Here is a 12228-nt window from a genome sequence, read left to right as displayed (position 1 = left end):
TTAAACCTTTTCTCACAAAAACTCATCGGAAATGTATCCTGAGATTTGCATGTTACAGTGTTTTTTTTGTTTTTGTGGCATGATGCAATTGGGTTTCCTGGCTTGGGAAATAGGAATTGTTTTATAATCCTCTTTGGAACAACGCAACCATTGTGTTCCCTTAAATCAGGACATGCACTGATATAAGATGTGACCTCATCGGGTGTTGGATCTAACAGGGTTTTCTGTAAAATGGTCTGGAAATCTCTCGGTGGAGAATCTCTTCTGACTGCAGTTTTTCTGTCTCAGTCACCTCAGTTCTGCTTCAATGGGTTTTGGACATTTAAACACCTGAATCACATGTGAAAACCCAACAGAGAGAGAAGGAAAACTTAACTTTAACAATAACAACACGAAATCCCACAATAATTGGTCAAACTCTGCTCCTTCTTGCTCTCTGAGAGAGACGCTGGTTATTGGACAGGACACGGGTGCATGGTGTATTTCAATATCATTTAGAGTGAGTTAATCTATTTTGGAAAGCAAAAAAAGGAAACTATTATCTCAAAGCATATACTGTATATATATATTTAGGGGTTTAAATCCCTGCATTCATGTGTCTCCTTTAAATGGCGTCTCTGAAACAAGTGGAAAAACAAATACGCCCCTCTGGTTTCTCCAGTTCATTTTACCACACAAGGCCCTCAAACACAGTCCCCTCTTTAGTCTGAATGGACCATGTGTCCACCCTGATGACGTGCGTCTCGTCCAGCAGGGACTTAAAGGTGTTTCCAACAGTTTAACATCCAATCTGCTCCATACTCTCAGTCAAACACCTTAGTCACACTTCCTTCTTGGCTGCAGGGGGAGTCTCCGTGACTAAGCATGAATCGTGCCAGTATTTGATATTATACTCCATTTTTGATTCAGGTATAACTTTGTTTTGGTCGTTCCTGAGCACAAAACCTACAATCTCATTTCAAGGCAGCAGGACGGACGCTGTGCTGTGTCTGTTTCATGGTGATGAGAGCTCCTGAGGAAATTGCAGTGCAATACACACAATAGGAGATAATTTGCGAGTGAAATTAGATTGACCTCATCTGCAGACGCAGGAACTATTCATCCTCATAAACCCTCTCAGTGTGCAATGAATATGCAAAATTTCAGGCAACATAGATTTTCTTTATTAGAGTGTTGCAGCAGCGGCTGAGGAGGAAGTGCAGAGAGAGAGAGAGGCAGAGGAGTGCTGCAGTGTCACACAGGTGCTCCTTGTTTCTTATACATTCAGCCTACATTAAAGCATGGACGTGAGCCGCTGCATGAATGATTCACGTTTACGATTCAAGACGAGACCCTCAAAGTGAAGTGTCTGCAAAGTGTGCACTGCTGAATCTGTTGTGGAGGGATATTAAGAAGCTTGTTGGTTTTTTATTGAATAGTGATAAACAGGAGCTGGTATTGAACCCGATCACTCTTTGGCTAACAATCAAAATGGGTCCATAGAACATAGAGTATCCAAAACTGTCAAAATCAAAAGCTGAAAATGAATGTGTTTAACTTATCAGAAAGTTCAGATTTAAATTCAGAATTTGTATAATTTAGAAAAGGTTCATGTTTGTAGATGCTTTTGTTTTGGAAATATTCAATAATTAAAGGAGGAAGGTTTTGTCCAACATGTTTGTGGTGTAGGTAAAATAAAGTGCAATATCATTTCATACTGTATATCTTCTTATAGCTCAGGCAACCGAGGGGATATTGGTTTTACTCTCTGTCAATTATATAAACACAATCTGATCCGACAACATTTCCTTTTACAGCACAAGGTAAATAGTAATTTGCGCTTTTTATTTTTGGCATTTTACCTTTTCTTCAAAGTTCACAGCAGGGAAAGAGAGAGCAGCGGGGCTGAAATGCAACAAAGGCTCTCTGCCAGCTGCATGCACGCTAATGCATGTGTGTACGAGCCCATCGGGACTCTCAATCCTTTTAATATATAGAAACCTTCAGCTAGAACAGAAACACAGGCTCAACTCGTAGAAGGACTAATGCAATGTAACTTTAGATTGATATAAAAGGACTACTTCTAAATACTACTGATATAAAGTCGACCACAGCTGCAAAAGCTATGTCTTAAAGGTACTTTAACATGATTGCAGACCCACTGAGGGGTGGTAAGTTAAATTGATTTAAATCAACATTACACACTGGAAGCCGGGGTAATGAGACTAGAATGTTCCTGTAGAGTCTGAGGAAGTCACAGACAAAACATCCATCATATCACCAACAATATAACTTGCATGAAACCAGTAACATAAGGAACAATTTGCATATCGTGGGATGCTGCATCAGAGGGTAAATAGGCCACATATCATACGACACATCCCCGACACCATACTGAGCTCCTGTTATAGTCTCATTTAGAATCATCCATATGTTCTAATTAGGTCATCTTGACCCTGGCGAGGATGTGAGAGCACGGAGCTGCGAGTGGGGAAGTGTGGCTCCCATTCTCTACTTTGTGGATGCCCCGAAGTCAGGCAGCGAAGCGGGGAAGTGGGCAGGCCGACACAAAGAAATCTGATGTAAGAGCCTCACAAGCTTGGAACTTTCTGAGGCAACACACACACACACACACACACACACAGACACACACATGCTACACTCATCTAAATGTATGGGTGTATGACATCTACAACTTTTTATATTTCTAATGGAGCGTATAGCAAAAGAATGGGCCTGAGGAACCGCTATTGAAGAAATACTGAGATTAAGATGACAGGTTGAGGTGTTCCCGAGTCTCCTCTCATCGACTTGCTGTCTGGATCGTCTGCATATGGATGAGATACAAAGCGTCAGAGTGCAGTGCTTCAATTCAGGAGTGGAAAAGAGCCTGAACTGTCGCACTCAGGTGGAAATACTGCTCTGCTGAGATTTTGCTCAAGTCAAGTACAAGTGGAAGTTTTCATAAGTTAACGATGATGTAATTTCAAAAGAGCCTGTCGGGATATTTTATTGTAGGTGGTTCCAACTCTGTGTTTATTAAGAGACCATGAAATATGTATAACAGCAGTGTACTAAGATCGATCAAACTATTGTACTCTAGGGTTGGACAATATCAAATTGCTGAGAGATGAGAGGAAGGTTTTTCTATTTGGTATCTGCCTCTTTTTGGCCACATTTTAGAGTATAATTTAAAAGTTTAAAATTTACAGATTAACTGAAAACAGACTGATTGATTTTTCAAGCTACATTAACATTCGATCAAATGACTTGTGGGATTGTTCTTGAGCTCACAAAGAAAAATCAACTAACTCGGCACTTCGGTGGAATGTTTTACGACTTTTCAGCTCCTTGATTCCAGGGTCCAGAAATTTACAGTTTAGTTTCGAACTATAAACAGAAAGTAAAGATGGATGCCATGAAAACTCGCCAAAAGTGAAGCTAAAGCGACAAGATGGCCACCTGGTGGTTTAGGACATAAATCCCGCCTCCTCCATATTAGTAGCTGGGACATGGACCAAACAAATAGGTCAAAGTCAAATACATTTTTCTCTGAGGCAGTTTCAGTTTCATTTTAGGTATCTCTTCAGTTCACTATGATGTGTGTGCATGTGTTCATTTTACCAGTAAGTTGGTTTGGTTTAAGTAATTATGAGATGCTATTCAAACAGGATGAAACATCACGATTGACAGCTGAGACTGACTCAGGATCTGTTGAGGGTGTGGATCAGATATTCTCCTGCAGGAGCTGGTTGAGATGAAATCAGTTGGATTTTTGCCACAGAGCAGAAGCAGAACTTCAAATGAAGAATAGTGTTGCTCTGTAACCGCTGCTTGTGTTTGCATTTGGCCAACGAGTTAGTTTCACAGCTCGTTTTTCACTTCTTCAAACAGCCCGAACAAATCAGTCACTGGAGATTTGCTGCCTGAAAACTTTGCCTACTAACTTACTAGTGTTTATCAGCCCTGTTTTATATAGATTCACTTCCCTCTCCTGTGAGAATATCTACTATATGTGTTAGGTGTAGTCGCTGCAGCTTCGTTTCATCTATACAGCAGCAGTGTTTCCCAGCAGCTGTGACTGGACTGCTGCTCATCCTCCTGCTGGGATGCATAAACCCTCTTTATCTTCCCATGTTGTGATTCCCAGTAGTTTATTTATTTTTCTTTTTTTTTTACAACACATTGTTTTCAAAGCTTTGTTTGAAAATAAACGCCTGGATGTCCTCCGTCGCTGAGCCGCAACGTAAACGCCTCATGCTATTTTAGACGTGGGGGGGAGCTCGATTGCATATCCTGCTTTAGTGTTGTGTGAGGCAGTTTTTTTGGTCCCATTCATGTAGAGATTATAGTTATGTATAGAAGAGAATTGTAATGAAATGGATGCTCAGTCCAACATGGCTTTAATGCATAGCTTGACATTTCTGACAGCACACAAACAGCTAGTATATGGCGGGGGCGGGGGGGCTTACTTTCCTATAGTCAGAGCTACTATGCTGACCAAGCTTTGCTCAACTGTTGAGGTGACATCACTTTATCTGAGACAATGGCAGGAGTGGCAGGGACGGGATGAATCGGTGGAGAGAGAGGCAGAAAAGACTCAGAAGCATGGAAGTGTTCCTCTCGCACAAAAGCAGTGGCTCTGTCTCTTTGACTCAGAGGGCTGCTGGAAACCCCACCTCCCCCGGTGCGTCTCTCCTCCCCTCTCCTCCCCTCCTCTCTCGGTCTCTGGCCACGGAATCCCAGACAGTGTTTAATTGCAGAGTGCAAAGGCTTTAGTTGGGCTAATGAGCGGAGGAGCCACTTCGCACACTATCTGAGAGACTGAAAGCCCCGCATGGAGTCCCTTACCGGAGGAGCCCGGGACCTCAGGTGGTGGAGGCAGAAGGAGCTCACAGATCCAGGTACTGCCGAGTATGTGAGGGAATAAACCAGAGGCAAGGGACAGAGTAAGAGGTGGAGGAAAAGAGGAGAGCAGGAGAGGGGAGGGGAGGAAACGGGAAATACACAGCTAGAGCGAGAGAGAGAGAGAGAGAGAGAGAGAGAGAGAGAGAGAGAGAGAGAGAGAGAGAGAGAGAGAGAGAGAGAGACTAGAAGCCTGCAGCAGCAAATGAGATAGAACAACGAGGCGGGAGAGGTAGAGAGACAGACAGAGAGAGGGAGGGAGAGGGGCCCAGTGTAGGAGAGAGGGCTACAGGGTAAGGAAGAAGAAGGAGTAAGAAAAAGTTGGGAGAAGTAGGAGAGCCGTTGTCCAGGGAAGGAAAAGAACTGTAGCAGGGATTAACAACTGCAGGAGAGGAGAAGCAGCAGAAAGAGAAGGAGAAGGAGAAGGAGAAGGAGAGGGAGAAGGAGAGGGAGAAGGAGAGGGAGAAGGAGAAGGAGTAGGAGAAGGAGAAGGGAAACAACAGACAGGAAGGAAGGGGAGGGAGAAGTCTTGGGTAGAGAGAAAGAAAAAAGGAAAAAAGAGCTGAAGAAAAAGTTTTCTTGTGGGAAGGCGCAGATGAGGAAAACAGAGGGAGTGAATGACTGGGCTGGAGAGAGCAGGGAGCGGAGGAAACCAGTTGTTTTTCTGACGCCTTTTCCACACAATCCTCTGGACTTCTTTGGACATGTACACAGAAAACGCACAATCAGCGGGACACCATCGATTTCTTCAGCACAAGGGCACCCCGGCACCCTGCCCCTGCCAGCACTGTGTCCACCGTGAGCAGCCATATGGCCATCACGGTGGGCCGGGATACCAACCAGCATCAGCCAGACAGCCGGACCACCCATCTCTGGACTGCGGGAGAGACGTCCAGGCTCCTCGGGTTAAAAACGTAGGAGGCAGAGGTTTCTTGGTGGACAGGGTAGAGCTAAGCGGTCATCGCAGCCCACAGAGGAGGCCTGTGTTTGCAGGGCCCGGCCCTTGCAGTCAATCAGACGACTTTAGCCAAGTGTGCCCCTGGGAGTTGAACCCTGCCCAGTGGAGCTACGCGCTGGAGTCTGGGGTGAGACACTACCCGTCTGTCAGAGAACAGTGTGGCTGTGTGGTGCAGGGTGACACCAGGGCGCACACCTTTAAGGCCGGGACGCCACATCCTCTTCCTCATCTTCAGGTCAAAGGTCAAGGATACAGACACAGGAGGACCGTCAGGTATGTGTGCGTGGAGGAGGGAGAGGAAGGATGTGAACGAACCCAGGAGAGCCATCACGTGGAGCAGCACTGTTCCCCTCCGGGTCATTTACCCGTGCCAAATGGCCACTGTGGACCGAGGCCAGTGCTTTTGGAGGGAGGGCAGGAAAGAGATAGCCATCAGGACTGGGGCAAACCGAGGGGTGGATCAGAGGAAGGTTACAACGCACGCAGTGGCTCCCACAAAGGCTTCTTCCCCACCGAAGTCCCACAAAAACACTTGAACCAAAGCAAACGGAAGGGGCCCTGCATCCCTCCATCTTGCATCAGCAGTGCGGAAACCTCAAAACCGACACCCACCGTCGACCACCTGCACCGGGCTTCTGAGGCGGTGAAGCCAAAGAGGAGGGAGGACTTGGTGAGGGATCAGATCCGACAAGTGGTGACAGATCTGGAGGATGTGTTGGGGGGTTTGAAGCAAGTTCACGTGGAGATGAGAGAGGTAGGAGGCTCCGTTGTTATCCTGTCATTCGTTTGTTGAATAGATGTAAATCGGGTGTTTAACCTCGATTGTCGGTGTCAGGTGCAGACGCCCCAACCTTTCACAGAGGCTCCACTGGACATCGTCACGTTTAAAGCGATTAAGCCGCGACGCTAACGAAAGAGTCACAGTGCAGATCAGTTGGACACAGGTTGTGTGTCTGTGTGAGCATGAGAGTGTAATCCGGTTGTGTGTGTGTGTGTGTACTTGCTGACTGCATTGTTTGTGACTCACTCACGGCCTCCTACCGAAGCAGCGATTGGGAGCGATTTGCTCTGACCTTTTGCAGAACGCTGCCTGAAATTGGCAGCCTCCCGACCAGCGCATTAAAAAGCCTGGCTGGAGACTGTTACTGAATTATGCCTTGCTCTTACAGCATCCATTTTGCATGCAGCTGTGGAATAGCATCGATTCACCACTGAATGCATCTGTGGGAGGCAAAAATACATTTAAAATAAAATCATCTCGGTGATTGTGCATTCTGACAGTTTCAAAACAAAGCAAATCTGAGAAACAGCTTCGGTCTGAAAAGGTTTGGTTGAGTTGCTGATTGGGACTTCAGCTTTAGCACAGTCAGAGGTTGAGGTTGTAAATACCGTTTGGCAGTGGTGTTGGAAAAAGAAAACTCAATTTACGGGTAAAATCTTGCAGTAAAATCATACTTAAGTAAAGTAACAGAGGATTTATGAGCTTAATGTAGCTCGAGAATCAAGAGGAAGAGGACTTGTATCTTGAAATCAGCCTGTGACCGTTTGGTTTAGTCCGCTTCATCCCAACGTGTCACCTGACAAATGAGAGGTCATGGGATGAGGGAGGGAAGAGATAAGAAAGTCCTGCTTCTCAAATCTGCTGGAACCACATGTTCAATCTCAACAATTTTCTGCGCTTTGTCATATTGTTCCATGTTTATTCCTTTTCTGAAAAGTAACATTCAATTAAGAGTTTCCTTCTGACATAAAGTGGACAATAAAGCGTCACTTAATGCAAATAAAGTTCAGGTAACTAACTTGAGAACTGTACACAAGTACAGACTAAAACAGTACAGAATGTCCTCAGTTATTTTCCATCACTGCAGTTTGGACACGTATTGACCTTCTTTATTATCATTCAGGTGGTCCAGCAGATTGATCGTCTCACCGCCAGTATTGACCTCAGCGAGGAGGTGCCCTGCAGCATTCAGGGGCTGTCCAATAACTTTGATAGCTCGGCTCATGCCGGTGACACCAGGGCGGCGCCGCTGCCCAATCACAAGCCCGCTGCGGTCCTGGCGTCGCCAAACGCCGACGAGGAGCGAATCATCTTAAGGACTAACTCTCCCTCCCCCGTCCACATGGCAGCTGTGGTTAAAACCAGCCGCTTCACCAGACCCAGCCACAGTAAGGATGCCAACCACGAAAGGCCGCGTATGAACGGCCACCCGCCTCACCTGCACCCCCATACTCCCCCACAGCCCCATCCACAGACTCTGGACCCCAAGGTCATCATTGGGAACAGCACCTCCAGTTCAAAGACTCAGAAGCCTCCACCTTACCCTCAAAACGGGCGGTGCGGCAAGGGCCCGTACCCACCTCCCAAACCTGCAAGGACCCCTGCCTACCTCGGGAGAGGCCGTCAGAGCACCAGCATGGTGTGAAGGGGGTTGGGGGTTGGTGGTGGTCTGCCCCGGTGCCAAGGGGGCCAGAAACATGAGACCCTGCTGCAGCGAGTGGCGGTCAGACGGGACCAGGCAGGGGAACAACTCATGGTGAGCTCAGATAACAAGAGGATGTTTATTTTTCTCTCTCACTACTTTTTTCAGTGTTGATGTTTCCGTCGGTGCTCGCAGCTGATGACGTTCGCCGTGTTTACTGGCAGCGTGGTTTTCAAAGTCAGTAAATGAATTGCAGCGTTCCTCCCAGTTACAAAAAAGGGTTTATTGAGTGTTTGATGTATGCGTGCGTGTGTGTGTGTGTGTGTGTGTGTGTGTGTGTGTGTGTGTGTGTGTGTGTGTGTGTGTGTGGGCGGCGGCAGAAAGGGGGGGGGGGATGTGTCTGCTTCTGTTGATGTCACATGATTTCCCAGTCTTCACTACACTGCAAAATGAGCCTGTCTCTGCAAGTGAAAGGAGAAGGAAGTCCTTTTTTGTAGTTCCGTTTATTTTAGACGTCATTGACGATCAGCCTGGAAGGTCAGATCAGCACAAGTGAAACACACATTTTGAGGTGATAATATTCCACCACTAAACAAACTTTATTGCATATTTTAAGACTATCTATCTATAAGACATGTATCATTCAAGCCCCTAAAACTCAGAAGAAGATAATTCTGACTTTTTTTGTTTTACAGTGTATCTTACTCATCTTACCATATCTTGAACTGTCTGAGATTTGGCAGAAGCTCAGTGTTTTTCTGGCACAGCGAGACCCTCGAGCCACTTGACTCCAATTATGTGACACAAAAGAGGAGTCATTCTGTTTACAGGATGATCACAGCTCTGACTCACAATTGGGATAATTTACTGTTGGAGGGGCGATGACGAGAAATCCAAACCTTTCTTCTGATGCCACACTCAGAAGTATCATTACTGACGGATTTAGAAGCAGAAGTAGTAACAAGATGACATCTGTGAAAAACTCCCTGCGTAGTATTCCCCCTTAAAAAACAAAGTCCACCTTTGCAGATGCTGCAGAGGCTGCATGTTTCTGTACTTCCCTCTTGTGCAGAGTATGCGTTACTGCAATCTATTTTTCTGGCCTCTCAGAGTTGGGCAAGCACAATCTGGATTTAATCATAAAATCCCCGTGGCCACGTGCCAGAACGGAGTGAGGCAAACTCCTGGTGTATTTGTGACGTCCATATAAACAGGAGCACCTCCGCACAGCAGAGCAGCTCTCCGCCACGTCGTGCTGCAGCAGAGACGCACCGGCGGCGCTGCAGCTCCGGGTCGAGGCCGGCAGCCAGGAGAAAAGTGCCTGAATCTCCAGCTTTCATTCATCTAGTGAGATACGCGTTTGATTGGCTGTGAGTGCAACGGAGCTTGTCTCTGAGACGACGTCCTGTCTTTTCACTTTCAGAGTCTTTCAGAGCGTCAATGCTGCCGACACGGCCTGAATCATCCGAATTAGTCACCTAGAGCTGGTTCAGTGTTAGAAAGGCTGGCACAACAGACTGTGTGCTGAGCAACACAGACACACAAACACTCCCTTGTTTATGTTGTGAGTCGAGTAACTGTTGTGTTTGGTTTATTATTTATTAGTTTTACAGGAGGTAGCTTAACCATTACCCAAGGGTACTACACACACACACACACACACACACACACATACACACACATACACACACACACAGACACACACACACACAGACTTTTATTTGTTTTTTTTTTACTATTTGGATTCCATTAGCTCCCCCTAAGGTAGTTCTTAGTCTTAATAATGAGTCCATTAATAAACACTGACGACCTCTTTACAGTTTATATAACATATATATAACTATATGCTGCCATATACGATTACATAAAAAGTAAACAGGCAGAAGAAGAAATGAACAGAGGGAATTTAAGACGTTGAGTTAGTAGAGTTTCTAAGGTCGGTGGTATGTTGAATAAATCAGTCCAAATGGAGAACATCAGTATAAAGACGGTTGAATGATGGTTGTGGATCCATCAGACAATGATTCAGGAAGTGAGGGTTCCAGCCGGTGAAAGGTGGAGGACAGATGGAGGAGAAGGAGTTGGAGGAACGTGGGGAGATGAGCAGTGAGCATTGCAGATGGAGAGGCAGGCACGAAGCTACACAGTGCACTGACAAAAATGCTCTGTTGAATTTACTCATTGTTTACCGTGGTTGCACAAAACAAACATATTACATATATATATATTCATTCTATTCATTTCAGTGATTAAAAAACATATGTAGGGGTGATGAAGACCTGGGGTTTAAGCACTGCTGTGTCGACTAGCTGATGGACAGGTGATGGATGGCAGAAGGCACAGTCACTGGTGACACAGGGGAGGGAGAAAAACACTAGAAACACAAGTCACGACAGGGACCAGGACAGATATATTTACATCAGCCACGATGCTGGAACCTGTGCCATGAAGTCTTAGACCAGCAGGGGGCCCGAAAGCCACAGATTAGTACTTTGTGGCAGTTTGATTTGTCTTATTTGTGAATATGCACGACTAAATTGCGATATCAACTGAAATCATGATGTGATTGCCTCTGACAGACTCACTACAGACGGACATGAAAACACTACATTAACACAACAGTAAGCCTTCAACCCATAATGCAACACTCAGCAGAACTACTGCTACTCTAAAAATTTAATTTTACTATGTTAAAATATCATGTTGCATTCGGGCGAACTTGGGATTTTAAGAATTGGTTTTCAATTGTTTAATTGTCCTCATCTTTAATTGTCCTTCTTCGTGTTGTGTTTATGTGCTTATCCTGTTTTTCTGCCCTCGGCTAAGTTTCTCCCTGATACCAAATTAATCCGGACAAAATTATAACACACTAACAACTTACTTCTAGTACAGTAGAAAGTTTTTAAAGACAAAGCAGGAGCTGTGTGCACATTATTTGATTGGGGGGGAGCAGCCTTGACTCGGAGCTCGTGGAGGCTCAGCTGAGCTCTGAATTTAAATTCTTATTTTTTTGTTTTTTCTTGTTATGATGTTTTCGGCAGGAGCTGATGCCGCTGAGACGAGCTGTCAGCCGAAGGAAACAGAGCACGGCCTGAAGGTGGAGATGTTTCCAAAGGGAAAACTCTCCCAGGAGTCGACCTGTGAGTGAGCGAGCCCAGCCGCACGGACGAGTGGCGCTCGAACCTCTCCGACGACTCATGCTTCTACTTTGCACTGCAGACGTAGTGGAGAGTAACAAAGATAAACTGTGAACCGCTGCAACCGCCCATAGAAACATAAAGGTATCTTTTCATGCCAGTGTTAATTTATTTTTTACTATTTTTGTTAAATTGAAGAAAGAAAAATCTGTGTTCAGGCAGCTTACACCAGTCTGGATGCTAGGGATTCTAATGGATGCTTTACCATCTAAACTGTTATACAGATATTTTACAATTAAAATAATCTAGACTGTTTTTCACGGGGACAAGACAAGATAGCTGGAAAAGCATAAGAAAGCTTAACCTGCAATATAATAGAGTCCTCTGCACTTTTCTCATACAAAATCAATCCGACATCTCACTTATCTAACTCCAGAGATGTTGTGTTGACGGCTGAATGTTCCACATTTTAATGAGAAATAAAGGAAATGACGCCAGCCTGTTATCAGCCCCTGACTCTGACAAATGATTTGTTCGTCCTTTGTGTGGAACAGAAGTTAAAGTGGAAGCAGCAGTACTTCTCTGGCCGGTCTGGAGATGGCAGTGTGTGATCTCTCGTGGCCTTATTCTGTCAAGGGGGGGGGGGGGGGTGCTCGCTGCTCGCAGCCCGGGCCGGTCGAGCCAGCGTCTGTGTCAGTGTTTGTTTAAATCTAGTCTGAGACTTTCACCACTCTGCTCTCAAAGGGCCCTGCTGCCATCAGAGTGCACCACCTCCCTCTGAGAACCACTACAGTTCATCCACCATTAAACAAGAGCAAAACGCATC

At 45.6% G+C, this 12228-nt stretch overlaps 1 protein-coding gene across 1 annotated transcript; it reads left to right on the top strand.

Moving 5' to 3' along the window:
• The first annotated feature begins 4675 nt into the window (after positions 1-4675).
• LOC128455104 (uncharacterized) lies at positions 4676-11912 on the top strand. Its single transcript, XM_053438742.1, has 3 exons — positions 4676-6596; positions 7747-8379; positions 11307-11912. Exons 1-2 carry the CDS (start codon positions 5589-5591, stop codon positions 8266-8268), a joined length of 1530 nt encoding a protein of 509 aa, XP_053294717.1. The 5' UTR covers positions 4676-5588; the 3' UTR covers positions 8269-8379; positions 11307-11912.
• The last annotated feature ends 316 nt before the right edge of the window (positions 11913-12228 follow it).

This window comes from Pleuronectes platessa, chromosome 13 (genome assembly GCF_947347685.1).
Source record: "Pleuronectes platessa chromosome 13, fPlePla1.1, whole genome shotgun sequence".
In the NCBI taxonomy this organism is placed as follows: domain Eukaryota; kingdom Metazoa; phylum Chordata; class Actinopteri; order Pleuronectiformes; family Pleuronectidae; genus Pleuronectes; species Pleuronectes platessa.
This window is presented reverse-complemented; position numbering and strand designations above follow the sequence as displayed.

Bases quoted from the DNA above. Each gene is read 5' to 3' on its own strand.
- LOC128455104 (XM_053438742.1), top strand. From the start codon at position 5,589: ATGTACACAGAAAACGCACAATCAGCGGGACACCATCGATTTCTTCAG. The intron at 6,597-7,746 runs GTAGGAGGCTCC...ATTATCATTCAG, and splicing joins TTCACGTGGAGATGAGAGAG to GTGGTCCAGCAGATTGATCG.